At 45.6% G+C, this 20,489-nt stretch overlaps 1 protein-coding gene and 1 long non-coding RNA gene across 4 annotated transcripts in view; one reads left to right on the top strand and one right to left on the bottom strand.

Annotated features, from left to right (window-relative positions):
* Nucleotides 1–13,905, top strand: part of LOC128351313 (uncharacterized) — a 28,776-nt gene extending 14,871 nt beyond the window's left edge. Inside the window, exons 2-3 of the long non-coding RNA XR_008319701.1 lie at nt 2,005–2,086; nt 13,231–13,905. This is a non-coding gene — a long non-coding RNA (uncharacterized LOC128351313). The remainder of the gene's footprint in view (nt 1–2,004; nt 2,087–13,230) is intronic.
* ANKUB1 (ankyrin repeat and ubiquitin domain containing 1) overlaps nt 1–20,489 on the bottom strand; it is a 44,208-nt gene that overhangs the window by 10,913 nt on the left and 12,806 nt on the right. The window contains exons 1-5 of one of the 3 annotated variants that reach the window (XM_053310761.1): nt 18,862–18,988; nt 13,372–13,652; nt 6,966–7,109; nt 2,331–2,547; nt 1,462–1,576 (exon numbers count right to left, since the gene is read on the bottom strand). In XM_053310761.1, the coding sequence (XP_053166736.1) occupies nt 1,462–1,576; nt 2,331–2,547; nt 6,966–7,109; nt 13,372–13,461 (566 nt within the window). In that variant the 5' untranslated portion in view covers nt 13,462–13,652; nt 18,862–18,988. Of the gene's footprint in view, nt 1–1,461; nt 1,577–2,330; nt 2,548–6,965; nt 7,110–13,371; nt 13,941–18,861; nt 18,989–20,489 lie in introns of those variants that run through there. The other 2 variants (XM_053310764.1, XM_053310762.1) reach the window with 2 other exon arrangements.

Raw genomic sequence — 20,489 nt, forward strand, 5'->3', positions numbered from 1 at the left:
CTCTGGGCTCCTTGGAGGAACAGCGGGATATAAATGTAAAATAATAATAATAATGATGATGATGATGATGTTTGCACTATGGCATAGCTCCATTTATCCAAATGGGCCTTTAGGCCATCCAAAACATATGGATAAGTAGAAGATCACATAAAGGAAAGCTGTTTTTTGCAGGTATGTGATGACATAGATACATGAAAGACAGATAATAGTTTGATATTTGGTTAGCTCAAGTTGCTCGCTTAGTGTGTGTTTTGGGTTAACCAATTCCTTGATCCAGGCCAGCTTTTGAATGGGGCTTTAGTTACTTGTATAGCTGCCTAATGGCGCAGCAGGGACCTGACTTTATTAGCAAGCCAGAGGTTGCCGGTTCTAATCCCCACAGGTACCTATATTGGGTAGCAGCGATATGGGAAGATGTTGAAAGGCATCATCTCATACTGCGCGGGAGATGGCAATGGTAAACCCCTTCTGTATTCTGCCAAAGACAACCACAGGGCTCTGTGGTCTCCAGGAGTCGACACTGACTCGACGGCCCACTTTCCCTTTCCCTTTAGTTACTTGTATTCCAGTCCTAGAGAAGAGGCCAACAAACAGTCAGTAGCAAGAGCACGGAAAAGCAGTTTGCAGTTGCCTCTCTGTACATAATATGTATTTCATTAAACTATTAATATTCCTGATTCCATTTCACTGCCTTGTCCTTGCATACCACAACTCTTTCCCTTGGATTCTACACTTAGTACATTCTGCAGAATTGAGAACCCAGGTTTTGTGAGATCCGGGGGTTTCATCCACTGACTAAGTCATAAAAATGAAGGGAGCCATAAGGCTAGGATTTTGCACTCCTAGCCATTCTGCCTGAAATAAGAATGAATTTGGCAATACCACTGTGTGACTTGCCACCATCAAGGATGACTATGCACATGAAAATGGGAAGCATGGGGAAACAACTCTTTGCCAATGCACTGGTGATTAACACAGGGTAAAAGGTTATAAAACATTATAGGCTGCACACATTTTTCTGGGTGAATGCCATGAAGTAAAATGGTAGCAATGCTGCACAAACTTCAGATTCACTCATTATGGATATGTGGCACCAGAAAGCAGTGTTAAATGTGTGCTGTAACCAAAGGGAGAATAAACTCATATTAATATCCAGTGACTCTTCAGTGGGCATATTTGGTTGTGTAAGATAATCACTTCTGACTATAATACCCACCAATTACTACACTGTAGATCAAACTCCACTAAGAATATGATAGGAAGAGAAAGACCAAGACCAAGAGGGTGTGTATTTAAAATCCATTGAACTGGGATATTACATTTGCTTGAGAAGCACTTTGCATAAAGATGTCAAACCCTTTTTATAATGTACATCTTTTGTAAGAGACATCTTTGGGACAGAAATATTTAATCTAGAAAGGGGAAATATAGTTTGAAAAATTAGATCTTGAGGTAGCATACTTAAGTACTGGCTCTTCTTTGGAGAGATAATGTTGGACCTTGGGCTTATTTCCAAAGAGACATCCGGTCAGGAATTCTTTCCATCCATCCCAAACATCCAGATGAAGTGTTGTGCCTGCCAGCAAAAAGTTCTGATCATTCAGCTCTAACTTTGTTATGCATATTATTCACACACTTCTGAACATACATTATCACAGGCAGACTAAAGATCTCTAGCAGAAAACAAAAAATGGTGTGTTTATCAGCTCTTTACAGGAGGTCATTTAGAATGTGCTGGTAGAGTCTATTTTATCACACTGACAGTGATCTCTTTGTGGGAAAATGTTTTCTGGAGTATCTGTACCTGATCGTGGTACACAGGTTTACTTGGAAGAAAATCCCATTGTGCTTAGCCATAATCTATTATCTTATTTTTCTCTCTGAGACTATCATGGCAACAATAGCCTATGCTAAATATTTTTTCTGTTGTGTTGTATCCTTTTGTTGGGGGTAGGCATACTTCAAAAGATTCACAGGTATTTAGATATAGTTTGCCTTTTCTAGAGCGAGTTTCTTCTGCAATGCAAATTGCATCAGGCTAATCTTTGAACATTTGCTGGATAGTCTGGATACATCCTTCAAAAAGGTAAGCTTCACTGCCTTATTACCAGTTGCGTGTGTTTTAACATGTTAAAAGAGTCAGTTATTTGCAAATGGCGTTTCCAGTTATGTCGAAATATGCTGCTATCCAACACAAAAGCCATTTTGTATTTTGGAATGTTTCCCTAAGGAAAAGCAATAACCACTTCTTAAATTCAGATAGTTCTAGAAAGTGTTGAAGGTCAACGTTATCACTGAGGAGTAGATAAAATAGGTAAACAGTCATATACCTAAATCTAACTGATAATCACTCAAGGTATTGCAGTCATACATCTCCCTGCCCTCTGGAGTCCTGAGACAATAAATACTGTTTGGGAAGCCACACTTCAGGGTTACCAGGGTTTTCAGCTGAGAAACCTTTGATGCAAGAAGATAAATCCTTCCCATGATCGGCATTTTTTCATGGGTGACAGCATTGTAAACATAGAGAATTGGCTTTTCTTCTTCCTGGAAATAAAATCCAACAATAAAATATATACTCCAACAGTAATATGCTTGAAAATTTGTGCTGTTGAGCAATGCAGAATTCTGGCTTTACATATGTGGGCACCTATTGTTTGGTCCATTTATGCAGTGGGCAACATGCAGACGAAGAATTGCATCAGCAGAATATTTCCACTTCAATCCGCCCTTCTCACAGGCAGCCCCCTATGCCTAGAGAACCTATGTCCATGAGAGTTGAAGGACTCTCAGGGACATGTTTTCAGTGGGCATGGGTGCGGGGGCTACAGAGGGAAGGGGAAATGGCTGAAAATCACCCCCACCAGCAGAAATGTTCTGCTTGCGCAAATCTTAATCTGGATGCTACCCAATATTCGTATTGACAAAACCTAGCAACGCTCTTCTAGTTAGATTTGATTTTTTTTAAAAAAGCTGTTCAGGTACAAACTAATGCACCACCTACTTTCTGTGTGGCTGCCATCTTGGATTGGGGTGCATGACATCATCACAAACCATGCTGTTCAGGTGTCCCTACATGGCACAACATCTGTACCAAATTTGGTGCAAATCGGGTGAGGGCATTGTGAAGTTTTAGGGGGCAACACACACACACACAGATGGTCACATGAACAGCAATGCAATCTCATAAAGCTACTTTCCATGCAGAAAGTAGGCTAAAAATGAGGGAAAACATGAGTTTTTGTAACATTATTAACTTACAGACATTTTGTAACATTATTAAACTTACATTTAACATTATTAAACTTTATTAAACTGTAACATTATTAAACATTTTGTAACATTATTAAACTCCCCCCCCCTCCACCCGCCAGACCACTCATACTCTCCTAAAATACAACCCTTAATTAGATACGTGACTCGTTTGGGGGTTAAATCTTCTTTTGGGATTAAATCGTCCTCTTTTTATTAAAAAGAAAGGCTTATGCTTTACAGTTACATATAAAAAGATGAATCAGTATATTACAATGGAAAAACCTAACAAATTGAGTTGCTAGGTTTTTTATGCTTGCTTTTCAGTTGTGATTAAGAAACTTAAATTGCACATTTAAGTGACTTTGATGGTACACATGCTTCCATAACCTTCCACACCCCTTCCTATCAGGATCTTATTCTTAGACCTCATGCTGCTCAGAGACCTGGTGCTATTTTTACAGTTACATCTGCTGGCCAGTGCTTGCATTCCATTCCTTTTAAATATATATATATATATATATACACACACACACTTTGTGGCAGCTGCTGATTCTTCTCAGAATGCAAGAACTGGCCAACAGGTGGCGCTATGAAAATCGCACAGCATCTCTGATCAGCGTGAGGCTATAGGAGAGAACTGAATGTCAATGGCTTGCAAGTGAGCTTATCAAATATTTTCCAGTTCCAACACTATCTTCCCCACTCCAGTTCAGTTGGGGCTGATGTCAGTTGTGGTCCATCATCAGCTGGAGAGTCTTAGTTCGGCCACTCCCCTACTTATGCTATAATAGATCTGTTAGCCTTTATGATGGCACAAGACCCTACCAAGATGGACACTGAAAGAGGATGCAGCTGCTGTTCCTTCAGGTTGATTTTTCCACCCATCACATCACCACCCTTCTTCACCTCTGTCTGATATGGGGCAAAATTAGCAGACTGATAGCCACAGAAGGTGCTGAGGGGGGAGAGTGAGCAAGGCCGGAGACCAGGGAAGGAAGTGGAGCAGTCTTGTTCTCTGCCCTGAGCAGTAGCACCAATGCTGAGGAGCAGGGAGCAGTTGAGCCAAAGGGGCCAGCCCTGAACCCAATCCTAGCCACAAGCTCTGACACCAGGCTGGAGACTGAGCCTGTCCCCTGGAAAACCCTAGAGCCAGAAACTATGGAACTGGCACTGCTTGAACCCTAGCCCTCCCAAGGAACTGGCCTCTTCCACACCAAAGCACTCATGAGCAGGGGTGTAGCATCCATTGGACAAGGGGGGCTGAATGTCCCTTGGCCTGGCCTGGTCAGTGGGCCCACAAGGGCCCCCGCTGGTGCCTGCCCCAACCCCATTGCCTGCTGCCGCCCTCAGCACCTCCATGCCTGCTGCTGTCCTGCCGCAGTCTCACAGCTCATACTGCCCATAATCTTCACTGCCGGGGTGAACAGGCCACCACCACTCTGGGCGGCTGCAGCAGCAGAGGTAGGCGGGCTTCTCCCCCCGCCCCCCCCCCACACACTCCTAGCCAGCCTGTGGCCAGGAGGGCATATGTGCCTGCACACTCCAATTATGGATCATGTTGCATGTCATGACGAAACGTGACACTACCCATAATCGGAGTGTGCAGTCGTGCAGGCCCAAGAGAAGCCGCACGCTGGCCAGGAGTGGGGGGGAGAAGCCCACCCACCACCACCACCACAGGGGTGGCCTGCTCCCCCTTGGTGGTGAAGATTATGGGCAGCATGAGTGGCGGGGCTGCGGTGGGCAGCGGCGGCATGGAGGACAGAGGCAGGATGAGCTGGTCTTGTGGTAGCAAGTGTGACTTGTCCCCATAGCTAAGCAGGATCTGCCCTGGTTGCATCTGAATGGGAGACTTGATGTGTGAGCACTGCGAGATATTCCCCTCAGGGGATGAAGCAGCTCTGGGAAGAGCAGAAGGTTTCAAGTTCCCTCCCTGGCTTCTCCAAGATAGGGCTGAGAGAGACTCCTGCCTGCAACCTTGGAGAACCGCTGTCAGTCTGTGAAGACAATACTGAGCTACATGGACCAATGGTCTGACTCAGTATATGGCAGCTTCCTATGTTCCTATGAGTAACCCCCCAAAAATCAAGGGGGCCATAGAGGGTATGTGGATTGGGTGGTGGGGCATGCATGCAAAGTGTGCATGCTGGTGGCTTCCCTCAGGATCTTTGTCCCTGGGCTGCTTGGCAGCTTGCTATGTGCCTGCTCATGAGCCCCCAGCAAGCCTGCACACCAGCACCAGCAGCAGGGCAGGGACTTTGACCGAGAGGAGGAGCAACACTGACTCAGGCAAGAGGGCTGTTCCTTTAGAGCAGGGATTCTCAGCGTTGGGTCCCCAGATGTTATAGGACTTCAACTCCCATAACCCCCAACCAAAGACCCCTGGGGCTGGGGATTATGGGAGTTGAAGTCAAATAACATCTGGGGACCCAACATTGAGAATCCCTGCTTTGGAGCGCTTGGCTCTCCAAGCAAGGAGGCAGAGCAGGGCTGCCCAGAGGATTTATGGGGCCCATCTAAAAGGAGTCCTGCATGTGAGTCCAAAGTTGCATACATGTATGTATGTATTTGTTTATTCCGGCCCAAGGCCAGCATAGCAGGCCATACATGAGAATTCTTGCACGGATGGTCCACATGTGAGAATTCTTACATGTAACTCCTCCTTGCCCAGTCTATCATGGTTGGGTTGGGCTCTACAGTTTGCAGTTCAGTGTCATCTTATATTCTGATAAACCATTCCCACTTTTATTTTAAAACGGACACTTTAAACAAAATACCCACAATTCTGCTGAGCAATGTGGGAGGGCTGAGACAGAGAGTAATGGTACACATAGGAGCTGAGGCGGGGAGGCCTTACTTTGTGGGGTCCCCTGTTTTATAGCTGCTTCCCTCATACACACAAGGAAGTCTTATGAAGATTTAACTAGAGGTTTATTCAGCAACAACTCCATTTTTCTCCTCCTTTCCCTCTGTTTTCCTTTCTGACTCTTCCCCCACATTCTCTACAGGATCCCCATTGGGACAAATATCCAAACAAGCAAACTGCACAAGATTACTGTAGAGAATACAACAGGGCCCAAGGCAGATTGCTCCCATTGCCCTGCATCACTCGGGGCAAACCAGAGGCAGAGCCTGAGATGGGTAATAGGAGCCTGAAAGTATTTAAGACCTGATTTCAGCTCTGGCCTGTGTTGCAGCTAGCTGCCCACCCACTTTCCAGGGTCCATTTTCCCAGGTTCTGGACTCTGGGACAAGACTCAGGGTTCTGGACTCTGCAAGCATCCTTTCTCGGTACTTCAGCTGCTTGCATATACTCCAGGTACAGGTCTGGCAACCAAATAAATAAGCTTGCTACTTGGGTTTTACAAACCTTTAATTCCATAATCTTTTATTTTTACGTAGCTTTCATTCCACAAATTCTGTTATCCTTTAAAAGATATATTAAAAGATATTTGATCCTTTAAAAGATATAGTAGATCTTTAAAAAATCTTTAGAAGCCCCTTACAAATAAATATGAACTTAAGAATTCATCCACATTGCCTTGACACCTTCCTACGATCATTGTCTGAAGGCTACCATGTCTTATTCTGATGCTTTTGATGACTGCTGAGCATTTCTAGCACAGGAACTATAATGTAGAGAATTGAACAGCATGCACAGAGAATTTCTGGGCTAATTAGGCAGCATGGTGATTTCAGTCATACTGTACCTTAACAACACATTTAATTGTGGAAGAAACGGATATCCCTACATCAGCAAGAATCCAGCTGTCCTTTAACACCGCTCCTGCATAGGTCAACTCTAAGTATCTCCTACCTTGTTTGTCTTCAGAGAGAGGAACATGAAAATAATCCTAAAGGGGGGAAAAAGATTTTAGAAAAACAATAAAAGCAACATGGACTAACACTTTGTCGGCATCAAATCAGTAACTACTAACCAAACACTGGCCTGGTTCATACGTAACAGGAAACTGGAGGTCCCTTCACCTCTGGTTCCCAAACCTGAACATACGAACCCAGGCAATAAAAGTTAAATTAAAAAATGGACCTGTGGTTTCCCTCCCCAAACTGTGTTTGTCACCTTCGGTTCTCTTAAAGTTTCATTGTCCCAGCCTCTGGTTTGCCCGTGCCAGTATTACATATGAGTGCTGGCACACAGTTTCACTGCTCTGAAACCAGAGTTAAGGGAGGAAGCTCCTCCCTTGCTCCAACTCCTATTGGCTGCGTGGGCTGTCCTTCAGGAAAGAAGGAAGCCTGCACAGCTAGCTCCCCCACCTCTCTGCAGTCTCGCTGACTGAGGAGAGACTGCTCTTCTGAAAGTATGAACACAGATGGGAGAGTGGTGGGAGGGGCATGGGACCGCGGGTCCATTGGACTCGGGATTCTGTGTTACGCATGACCCAGGCCATTGTGTTCAGAATGAATGGTTTTGAGACTGAATTGTCCCCTTTGCTAAGAAGGGCCTGTCCTGATTTGCATTTGAATGGGTGACTACATTTGAGCCCTGTCTACTGGAAGATATTCCCTTTAGGGAATGGGACTGTGGCTCAGTAGTAGAGTATCTGCTTTGCATGCAAAAGGTCCCAGGTTCAATCGTTGGCACCTCCAGATATGGCTGAGAGAGACTCCTGCTTGCAGCCTTGGAGTGCTGCTGCCAGTCAGTGAAGATGATACCAAGCTAGATGAACCAACGGACTGGCTCAGTATAAGGCAGCTTACTCTGTTCCTAAAATCCAGTATAGAATTAGAAACTATTACGTGAAATATGCTGGAAAGTGGTCCTTTTCTGTCTCAGTCATAGGAATATAAGAACATAGGAAGCTGCTATATACTGAGTCAGACCATAGGTCCATCTAGCTCAGTATTATCTACACAGACTGTCAGTGGCTTCTCCAAGGTTGCAGGCAGGAATCTCTCAGCCCTATCTTGGAGATGCTGCCAGGGAGGGAATCTTGAACCTTCTGCTCTTCGCAGAGCAGCTCCATCCCTTGACGGAAATATCTTACAGTGTTCACACTTCATTAGTCTCCCATTCACATGCAACCAGGGCAGACTCTGCTTAGCTAAGGGGAAAAGTCATGCTCGCTACCACAAGACCAGCTCTCCTCTCCTAGACCAGCATTCCTCTCCTGTCCTCCTCATGTTGGTATGTTCCTTTTATAGCTGCGTCCCTTGTACTCACAAGGAAATCTTATGTGGATTTAACTAAAGGTTTATTCAGCAACAACTCCATGTTCTCCTTCTCCTTTCCCATCCTTTTCCTTTTTGACTCCTCCTCCACACTCTCTACACAGAAACTCTTTTGGGTCAAAAGTCTAAACAGACTGCAAAAATTAACTAGATTGGATGCAACAGTTCCGAACTTATCTGTGATGGCCCCAGTTTATCTGTGATGGCATCCAACCTGTGGATGATTTCCCTCAAAAGGTTTCCCTGGCACCAGCTTTGTTTTCTTTTTGGTACCAGATGAAAACCCTTTTCTTTGATCTAGCCTTTTCATTCCTCTATTTTAACTGTCTTTTATGGTATACTGTATTTATTCTACCCAGCCTATTTTTGATATATTGTTGTTTATTGTTTCTGATTGTTATGTTGCATTGAGAGGTTTTAATCTGGAGTAGGATGCAAATATACGAAATATAAAATAAAATAAAATAAAATAAAATAAAATAAAATAGCTCAGCATCCTGGGGTAGTTCCCAGTTCCTGTTTATCATAGATCTGCAGACTTGGGTCTTAGTTTGAAATGTTGCCCTGTTTACTCCAGAGCATTTAACACATGGCAGACAGACTGAAAACACCTCTTTCTGTGGCCCCAGTTTTCGCTTCCTGGAATGATTGCTTGAAGTTCATTGTCAACTAAGGGCAAGGGACAAGGGACACACACACAGAGAAAGAGTGTTCTTTTACAGGGTTACTTTGCTGCACTTATTTGAAAGAGCCTGGGGCCCTGGTCCGTGGCCTCCAAGGTCTGGGGGGCCTCCATATGGCGGGGGGTCCTCCTACAGCCACCCTGTGCCTGCCTGCTGCACACAAAAAGCTAAGCTACGTGCTTTGGGGGGGCGGGGAAGCTGCCACGCGGCTGAGGGGTGGCTGCAGGGGGGGGAGCTCAGTGGGGTAGCTGAGTAGATGACCTCCTCCCTGCCGGTGGCGGCAAAGGGGGGAGCAACTGCTGGGCATGTCCTCTCTGCCCAGCGGTTGCTGTGAACTGTTGGGCATGCGTGCGCAGTTCAGAAAAAGATCGTCACAAGCCTGCGATGTCACAAACCTGCAATGTGGTCACGCCCCGCATCGCCACCACTGGGTGGGGGGAGGAGGAGGTCGACTACTCAGCTTCCCCCCTCCGCGGCCACCCCTCAGCCGTGTAGCAACTTTGTTTTCAAACAAAACCAAACAAAACAAAAACAGCATGTAAGTTAGTAGCTAGGGATGTGCATGGAACCATGCAGGGGAGGTTAGAAGGTGGCAGGGGTGCTGCTTTAAGAGTGGGAGAGAGTTCACTTACCCCTCCCACCGCTTTCCCCCCACCAGCGTCCGTTTTAGTCCAATTCCATCGGCGCAGCAGTATAACTCCCTGCCGCCCCATTGCCCCCATTGTCTGGATATGACTGGAAGTATCCAACGTGCCTGTGCGCACTGGTGCAGGGATGTGCTGGACGCAATGTACACATGCCCGCACCAGCGCATGGAGGTGCGTCAGATACTTCCGGACATGGGGCGGCAGGGAGGTACACTGCCGCCCCGATGGGATTTGACTAAAATGGATGCCGGTGGGGGGGGGGAAGCAGTGGGAGGAGTAAGTGCACCTTCCCCCCTCTTAAAGTTGGATACCACCCGCCGTCGAACCGGCGGAACTGCTGGTTCCGCGCACATCATAAGTACATAAGAACATCCCTGCTGGATCAGGCCCAAGGCCCATCTAGTCCAGCATCCTGTTTCACACAGTGGCCCACCAGATGCCGCTGGAAGCCACAGGCAGGAGTTGAATGCATGCCCTCTCTCCTGCTGTTACTCCCCTGCAACTGGAACTCAGAGTACTCAGAGTACCAGCAACTTGTACATCCCTATTAGCCGCAGCAGGGGGGCAGCCACCTGGCTGGAGGGCCTCATGGAAGGGCTGGTCAGTACAGGCACCCAAATTATCTAGGTGCACCGCTGCTTATTTCAGTGGATTTTGCTATGCTGAGCCATCTTGCGAATGATCCAACATGTGTTCATAATGTGATTCATCATGACCTGGTTTTCAAAGCTTTTTCAGGATATGGTGAACTGTGATGTAGGTTGAAGGTCAGTTTTGCACACAATATCACTGAAACATAAGAACAAAAGAACAGCCCTGCTGGATCAGGCCCAAGGTCCTTCCAGCATCCTGTTTCCCACAGTGACCCACCAAATGCCTCTGGGAAGCCCCACAGGCAAGAGGTGAAAGCATACCCTCTCTCCTGCTGTTGCTCCCTTGTAGCTGGTATTTCAGAGGCATCCTGCCTCTGAGGCTGGAAGTGGCCTATAGCTCAGACTAGTAGCCATTGATAAACCTGTTCTGCATGAATTTGTCTAAGCCCAGCCACTCAAAATTGTAAGCAGATGTGCTGGTCCATAAGAAAAAACAACTAAAAGCTACAGTCTAGTATTACTCGAATGCAGCCTTTGAAATGATTAGGTTGTTGTGTTGATGACATCATTAAGGGATTTGTGTGACTCAACAACAACAAATATTTATATACCACTTTTCAACAAAAGTTCCCAAAGCAATTTACATGGAGACACAATAAATAAATAAGATGGCTCCCTGTCCCCAAAGGGCTCACAATCTAAAAAGAAACATAAGACAGACATGAGCAACAGTCACTGGAAGTACTGTGCTGGGGATGGATAGGGCCAGTTACTCTCCCCCTGCTAAATAAAGAGAATCACCACGGTAAAAGGTGCCTCTTTGCCCAATTAGCAGGGGAGAGCCCATACATTTTGCTCTATTATGCTAAAGATCAGCCTAACAAAATAGGATTGGTATCGTCATAAATAGGGCTGTATCTATGGGGATCTCGGCCACTTCAAGGGTATTCCAGGCCTCCTCTCTGAATGTTTTATTATTTTATTTTATTAATTTAACATATTTCTATACTGCCCAAAACTGCATCTCTGGGTGGTTTAAGATTTTAAAAAACGTTCAGCTTGTATAAACAATAAGAATGCAGCTAGCCCTTTAATGTACAGGGATATCGATGAAATATTCAGGCCATAAAAAGTAAATCTGATCTTGGTTTTCAGGTTTCAGGCTAATTAGTGCAAAGGCACTGGGATAAGCACTTGTACACCTGGCATTTGGCTGACATCCAGACCAATGCTGTGCTTCTGTTATGGAGGAAGCGTGCTTTTCACTGCTCTCCTCTTCTTACTGAAGTCCGTTGTACCTCCCCAGAAGATGTCCCTGAGGATCGTGCTACCCTCAGGCATATTTTTAGGAGGCACAGAGGGCTTCAGGGGTGGGACGAAAATTTCTCTTCCCCTGTAGTACCAGCACAGCATTAGTCTGGATGTCTGCCATTGTGTTTCAAAAGTGCTTTAAAATGTAATTGTATTAAATTTTATAACAACCGAAATCACTTGAAACATATTGGACTATTTATATATAGATTTTTGCTGTTTCACATTACTTATGATGTCCTATGGTGCACTTTGACCCCCTCACGCTAACATTTCTGGTTATGGGTTTGGTAAAAAGGTAAAGTTGTGCCGTCGAGTCGGTGTCGACTCCTGGCGACCACAGAGCCATGTGGTTTTATTGGTAGAACACAGGAGGGGTTTGTAGTAGTATAAACAACCCTAAACACATCCAAATTTTCACCGAAGATAGCTTAGCTTAGAAAAAAGACAATTATGGGCAGACACTGCAGAGATTTAGAAAATTACATATAGTGTGGAGAAAATGGATGGAGAAAAGTTTCTCTCTTTCTCCCATAACACTAGAAATTCATGGTTATCTAATGAAGCAGATTTAGGGCAGACAAAAGAAAGTATTTCCACAACAGGCAGGAGGGGCTTTTCAGTGGTGGCAGCCAAATTGTGGAACACCCTCCCAAAATATGCATGCCTAATGCCTTCATTGCTGGTCTCTTTGGTGCCAAGCATAGTCCATCCTGTTCTCTCTGGCATTTTGTGGTATTAATTTAAATGATTTTACTGGCTTGGGTAGTAGTCTTGTGTACTTGTTATGTCTGCTGTGTTTTTATTGATGCATTATTAGTATCTGATACAATTAAAAGTTAACTTTGGTAGCCACCTTTAGATTATTTTGGATGGAATATACATCTCAGTAATTAATAAATAAATGATTAATTTATGGGATTTGCTGCCATGGGATGTAGTGATTGATGGTCACTAGCTTAGATTGCTTTAAAAGGAGATTAATTCATGAGGGAGAGGTTTATCTCTGGGCTATTAGCCATGATGCTATATGGAACTTCTACATATATAGGCAGTATACCTCTAGATACCAGTTCTGGGGGAGGTAACTGGAGGGTTATTGTCTGCATACCCTACTTGTGAGATCCTGAGAGCATCTGGCTGGCTGCTGTGAGAAAGAAAATGCAGGAGGTTGACCTTATCCAGCAGGGATCTTCTTATATTCTTAAGTTTAAACTTTCTTTTTTGCACACTGCAACCAAAGGAGACTATCTGAAGCTCACAAACAAGAATCCTCAGGACTATATGCACAATTTCTCCCACTCAGACAAAATTAAGTAGCCCTCCCTCATTAAAATATATGCAGTTTAAAACTACCTATTAAAGTGGTGTGAAAAAGGAATAAGGAGGCCCAGATTGCAATTAGGGGAAAGAAACCTGATTAGTTGGATTAAACCAATCTGGGGGCAACTCTAGCTTGAGTTAAGCTGATTGTATAAACTTTTAAACAAGAAGCTTAAAATGAAACACAGTGACAATGGCTGAACTGAAAAAGTGCTTCTTATTTTACAGAGAATCCAAGCATAGGTGCAAGGAAGCTTTTCCTTAGTGATCCCCCTTCATTCTGAAAGTTAATATTACCCGATGCAAATTTTCACATACCCTGAAAATGAAGGTGTTGAGAGAACCAAGAAAATTTGGCTAAACGCTTACCTTTATCATCAGCTTTATATCTTTCACTGTATGCTCTGATGAAATGTCAAAAGATTCACATAGTCCTTCAAAAGCTACAAAAATCCTCATTGTGAAAAATGTGAAAAATTTATTGGGCGTCTTCCCACTCTGTCAAACCACATGGCATACAAATCCTATATCCATATCTGAGGTCAAGAAAAACTGATCCAGTGGAGATGGTAAATATCCAACTGCAATGTGTACATGTATTTTCTTCAAAGCAACCAGAAAGAGTCCAGCTCTAGAAGGCAGCAGAGAGTCTGCGAAACAATGAGCTGAATTTATTTCCCAAGCTGAGTTGAATAGCAAGAATGTTCCCCTCTCCAAACCACAAGGCTAATTAAACTAGCAAACCACGTATTGATCAAGGCAAGTGTGAACAAGCTTTCAGCATGAACATGCATGTTCCAACCTATCATGCTCAACAGGCACTTATCAAACTACTAAATAAATGAGTATGAGTGTTTATTTTATTGCTTATGGCAGTCTTACTTTCTGTAAATAAATCTCATCTCAGCGTTCATGTTACCATAACAACTTTCTCAGCCTGTTAACACTGCTAGCCGCGTCAGTTTGGACTGAATGCCAGCATGGGACATTGCTTGTCAAGCAGTGAGCACAGTCATTGTCGGGGAAGCGTCCTGGTTGTCCAGACCTATGTCTCGTAACTCAGATCATTGGGGAGATGATGGCTCTGGATGACCAGTCTTTCCAGATTATGGAGAATGCTGGCTTCTGCTGGCTACTCCAGGTGCTTGCCCCGATTACCAGATCCAATCAAGGACCACCTTCGGTTGGAGGGTGGTCTCCTTCCTGTACCAGACATGCAGGGAACTCATGTCGGGGCTTCTGGAGGGGCAGCAGGTCCTGACACCAGTGTGCATTTCACAACTGACCAGTGGGCCCGCAACAGTGGGATGCATGCTGTTTTCCTGTCCTTCACTGCTCACTGGTGGGGGCCGGAGAGAAAGGAGACATCTGGTGCTGCTGCCACCATAGACAGCCCCTTCCATGCACAGGGGGCCATGCTGCTTGTGGAGGTGATGGACACTGACTGAGCTGGTGGGACATCGGCCGCCACACTGAGGAATGGCTAACCAGGAGGTTTTTCACACGTGGCTTTATGCCTCGGGGTATCTGAGGAGTGAATCTACTTCGCCGCTGCTTCGAGGCAGTTTGATTTGGGGAATTAGATGGACAGTTCATATAGCCATCGGCTCCCCCCTTCACTCCCTGTGATCTTTCTCTGTGTGTTCTCACTGATTGCTCTGGGTTTTTTCTCCATTTGTCACATGACTGGGCTGGGGGTGGGTGGTGTTTGGAGAAGCCGGTGGTGCTCCTGGAGTCTCTCTGGCCAGGCAGGCGAGGCGGGGGTGTTGGTGGGGGGTGATGGCGTGGACGGGGAGGGGGTTGCCTGGCAGGGAGGGCATGCCTGGGACCCCCAGCAGCGAGGGAGGGTGGCTGCAGTAGCTTCTCTGCTTCAACTTGGCACTCCCCTGCTGCTACTGAGGATGCATCCCTGTGCTTCTTGCTCGGTGCGGGGAGTCGATCCCCAGCATCCTCCTGGTTGGTGTGCCCCAGCCGTGATTTTCATCGCTGCTGCTGTTGCTGCTTCACAGCCCGTGATCTGACACAGCAGGTGGCCAGAAAAACCAAACAGGCACACACTATGGGTGAGAGCGAGGGAGGGAAGGCAGGCAGGCAGGTGAACAGGATGCAGGGAGGTCTTTACATCCTCGAGGTGATTTGCTCCAAAGGCATCCCCCCCACAAGGGTGAGCAGGGAAAGGGGCCACATGGCAGTGGCAGGGCTGGCTCTGCTCCCCACAGCAGACCAGAGATGCGGGCAGGCAACTTGCTGACCCTCCAAGTCAGGGGGAGGCTGTGCGGAGTATCAGCAGATATTCCAATCACATCAGAGACAGGGGATGAGGTGAGAGAGTTTGACAGCTGTTTAGGGAAGAACAGAGTCTCACTAATCTGCCAAAACACCTCCCCACCACCACTTGCAATTGCAAATCACTCAGAGCAGACCATGATGCGAATTACTGCCAATGGCCTATCTACACATCCCGCAGCATTTAAGAAAGCTTGGGTTTTCAAAGAAAAGCTGCCGCAAATAGAGGATCTTTTTTAACCCGGACATAATTTGAGCCAAACTAGAATGCACAGTAATTTTTAACACTAATTTGGGGGAAAGCAGAGTCTGTTGTGTACTGGTCCCTGATAGCTTGCAGGGACTTTGGGGTTAATCCAGCTGATATGTGGACTCACAGCCTCTATTCAGGAGGGGATGGAGGCTAAACCCCATGTGTGAAAAACCTCCTGGAAGCCAAACCTCAGGCAGGGCTTCATCGTCACCGACAGTGGCTCCAAAATGACCAAGGCAGTCCAGTAACTGCAGTGGTTGTCCATACGCTGTATAGCCCACACTCTGTACCGAGTGGTGTTGGACCCCCTTGACTCAAGGAGGCCAAGGTATCCAGGGAGCGGGGCACCTAGTGGTCTTGTTGTAAGCATGGCCGAGCTTGTGGAGAAGTGCTGCAAGATTGCAGCCTATTTCTACAGGACTGAGAAGGGCAGATGCAGCTGCTCTATGAGCGGAAGCATGAGTGTGACCTCCCTCAACACCTCATCCCTGGGGATGTCAAGAACTGGTGAAACTCCACCCTTCTCTTGCTCCAGTACCTGCTGGAGCAAGGCCAGTGGAATGACATCCAACAGCTTTTCTATTCCAAAAACCTCTAGCAATTGCAAACATGCTATAGAAATTAATAAAAACTGACTAGTCCTGTTTCAAATCAGAACCCCAACTCCGCAGGACAATCATATCTGGGGCAGCAGTCTGGCAGCAGAATTCTTGGGGGGGGGAGTGTATGTGCATGCAGGTATTTCCACCTGGGCTTCATCTTGATTCTTGGGGTTCCTCTCCGCCTGAACCAGAGAGCTTAGACGTCGTTCTACCAAGGACAAAAGCAATGATTAAGACTCCAAAAGCGTTTCTCCCTGTGGTTCTGTTTTATTTAGCAGGCAGGGGGATCGCACATCTGCCGGCCAGGAAGGGTGTCCCTCCCCGTTGCTTAACACAGTTAGAAGCAGCCACCCAGCCTTGCAGAGTCATCTCCAAAGCAGGAAGCAGAGTCACCACTATGGAAAGTGCCACATTGCCGGGGTGGAGGGGAAGCACAAGCAGGACACAGGTTCTGTTGGAGGGTGTCATTTACCTGTGATGGGTTTTATTATTAATGAGCAGAGCACTAAAGAAGCTACTAGCCACTCCAGTTACAAAGCAGAATGCAGAGTTTAGTTGTTGCAGGTATTTAGAGAAAACACATAGAGATTCTTGTAGAATCGAGATATTAAGTAGATTTATAGGTGAAGTACACCTTGGGTAGGAAAGACCTAATCCTTTCTAAAGGCTACATAATGAATAGGTAGGGGGAGAGAGAGATGTTTCCATCTGCTCTCCAAGAGGAGAGGAAGAGATTCTGACTGAGGAGTCAAGGAAAATCATAGAGCAGAGGTAATGCAGGGACAGGTAAGGAGACCCTCACTAGCTACCTCTACTGCCAATGGCCATAGGCAGATTATGGGAGAGGCAGTGGAGGTGGCTGCCTATGGCGGCAAATATCCCCCCAGTGGCATTTTAAAAAAGAAATATATACATTTTTTATGCATAGGAACATAGGAAGCTGCCATATACTGAGTCAGACCATTGGTCTATCTAGCTCAGTATTGCCTTCACAGACTGGCAGCGGCTTCTCCAAGGTTGCAGGCAGGAATCTCTCTCAGCCCTATCTCCAAGGAGCCAGGGAGGGAACTTGAATCTTTCTGCTCTTAGCAGCTCCATCCCCTGAGGGGAATATCTTGCAGTGCTCACACTTCTAGTCTCCCTTTCATATGCAACCAGAGTGGAACCTGCTTAGCTAAGGGGACAAGTCATGCTCGCTACCACAAGACCAGCTCTCCTCTCCTGCATATGTGTGTGTGTTTTCACTTGATGGCACGGCAGCAGTTGCCTGCCGTGTGGAATGCAAAGGGGCAATGCGTGGCAGAGAGAGCAGGCAGGTAACAGGGCAGCGATAGCCAATGAGGTGGAGAGGGCGGTGATAGGTTCTGCCCCAAGCCCACCTACCTCCCAACTGAGAGTGATCGCCCTGTCTTGGGCCTTTCTGCGCACGCACGGGCATGGGACAGATAGGAAGTGTGCTTCTGTACCTGCGTTCAACATAATATGTGAATGTCTGTACCTATGTACAGATCTGTACCTGTGTACACTGTACACTTGTTGTACTAGCGTTGAACCTTACAAGTGAATGGGCCTATTGTGAAATTGTTAGGGGGAAACCCACACACGTGTTGGAGTTCCAGTGTATTGACCTTTTGCACCAACTATACTAATGACCACTAGGGGGGCATTGCGAGTAGAGATAGTGAGTAAGGGTCTCCCTAGCTGTTCTACCTGTCTCTACTCAATGACCCCTGATATGACTCTTCAGGTATTTCCTGTGAGATTCAGAATCCTTTCCTTTCCTCTTAGAGAGCAGATGGAAACAAATCTCTCTCTCCCTACCTATTCATTATGTAGTTCTTTAGATTAAGGATTAGGTCTTTCCTATCCATAGTGTACTTCACCAATAAATATTTATTATTTTATATTATTTTACACAGTCAGACAGGTGTTATTGACTGGTTTGTTTTATCATCATTATCATTATTATTATTATTACATTTCTATCCCGCTCTTCCTCCAAGGAGCCCAGAGCGGTGTACTACATACTTGAGTTTCTCTTTCACAACAACCCTGTGAAGTAGGTTAGGTTGAGAGAGAAGTGACTGGCCCAGCGTCACCCAGCTAGTTTTATAGCTGAATGGGGATTTGAACCGGGTCTCCCCGGTCCTAGTCAAGCACTCTAACCACTACACCACACTGGCTAATTTAGCATTTAGTCCTTCAAGAATCTCCATGTGTCTTCTCTAAATAGCTGCAACAACTAAGCTCTGCATTCTACTCTGTAACTGGAGTGGGTAGGTTCTTTAGTGCTCTGCTAATTAACTGGGGGGGGGATTACAACCCCCAACAACATGGACACACACAGCAAGGTGATTCCCTAAGACTACTTTCCACGAGGAAAGTAGGTTAAAAAAATCAAACAAATTGCTGATCATAATTATTGGGTGAAATATATTCATCAGAAATGTTATGGTTTTATATGGTGCACATTCACAAGTATCCAGGCATGTCGAGTTTTGCAAACCTTTTGCTACTTTTTGTTTTCTTTTTGATCAATTTCACTTAAAAACAAATATCAAACATCTGGAGTGGAAACATGAATTTTAAGGTGCCACCTGCCTTTTCCTTAGTGAACAAGAACAGACACATTCAGGGCCAGATTACCATTAAGGCACAAAGAAGATGTTTCAGATTAAAGGGCTGCATTACAGAATCCATGTCTAGAACCACACCAACCGCTTAACTTCAACTGCATAATTATTCATCTCCAGCGTCAAGAATGGAAACTGCAATATTCATCAGTCGGCCAGGGTAGAGAAATGTGGTGATGCCATTTGAAAAAGAAGCTGCTGTAACCGTCACAGAATGCCCATGATGGTGTGTTCATTAGGACATGACTTGTCCGCAGCAGCCAATCCTAGACAGGTGGACGCTCCATCATGGGCATTCTAGAACTGTCTCTGCAGAAGCTCCTGACCTGTGCCTTTCAAGTAGCATCGGAATAACTGAAGAAGGCAGAAGCTGGAAGGTTGTGCACGTTCTATTTCTGTTTGTTAATCAACAATATCTATGTATACAGTATCTAGATATGGATAGAACAGACAGACCCCAGAGAGACATAATAGTGGGTTGAAGAGGGACAGTTGCAAGGAAGCACAAAGCCCAGGCCCTGGTGAACTCTCTAGAGAAGTTTGGATTTTTGAAGCAAACAGGTGACCGTCGGGAGTGGTGGTGGGGGGACACAAATTTGCATTAGGGGGAATATTTTAAAACAAAAGAGAAAAAGTTCCTGAGTTAAGTGGTCAGGGATGAAGAAAGATATCCCTGCAGCAAGGTAAAGGTAAAGTGTGCCATCAAGTCAGTTTCGACTCCTGGCGCCCACAGAGCCCTGTGGTTTTCTTTGGTAGAATACAGGAGGGTTCACCATTGCCTCCTCCCATGCAGTATGAGATGATGCCTTTCAGTACCTTCCTATATCACTGCTGCCTGATATAGGTGCTTCCCATAGTCTGGGAAACTTACCAGCAGGGATTCGAACCGGCAACCTTCTGCTTGTTAGTCAAGTCATTTCCCCGCTGCGCCATTAGGTATCCATGCGGCAAACTCAGTGGTAAAGCAGGAAGCTGAAAAGGGAGCTTGCAGCATACTTGATCATCGCAAACATGCACATTTGGTGCCAATGTGGATGCATTTTTGGTCCGTCTACCCACCCCACATGCTAAAAACATGAGCACATGTTAGAATGGGCCAGTTTAGTTTTATCTCTCTCCTTGGGCCATTCAGCAATGGGGCTTGATGGGGCAGCTCATTCATGGTTCATTGAACACCTTTCCGCTCTGTGAATAGAAAAATTCCAAGCAAAATTTCAAAACCATAAAGATTTCTTACACATGCAGAGCATAGGAGCAAATCAAAAACATTGCTTGTAGAGAATTATAACAGGCTTTATAGCCTGTTAGAAGCTCTTAACACAGTCTAAGCAAGCATTTCTGCATGATTTGTTCCATGAGTCCCCATCATTAAGAAGGGGATTGAACATAAAACATCTAATATCATAATGCTCTTATACAAATCTATGGTGTGGCCACATTTAGAGTACTGTGTACAGTTCTGGTCACTATACATCAAAAAGGACATTAGAGAACTGGAGAGGTGCAGAAGAGGGCAACCAAGATTATCAGGGGCCTGTTACTCTTGCCTGTTTTGGGACTATGCTGGACTATGGAAGCTCATACTGAACAGGAACAATGGACCAGAAATGGAACCAAATGAAGACAAATAAAGGGAAGATCTAACATTTTGCTATATACAATGAAAGACTGTAGCAGAGAAGCCATACTCAGGTTACACTTGCTTGAAATAAT

The sequence above is a fragment of the Hemicordylus capensis genome, chromosome 3, assembly GCF_027244095.1.
Source record: "Hemicordylus capensis ecotype Gifberg chromosome 3, rHemCap1.1.pri, whole genome shotgun sequence".
Lineage (NCBI taxonomy): Eukaryota > Metazoa > Chordata > Lepidosauria > Squamata > Cordylidae > Hemicordylus > Hemicordylus capensis.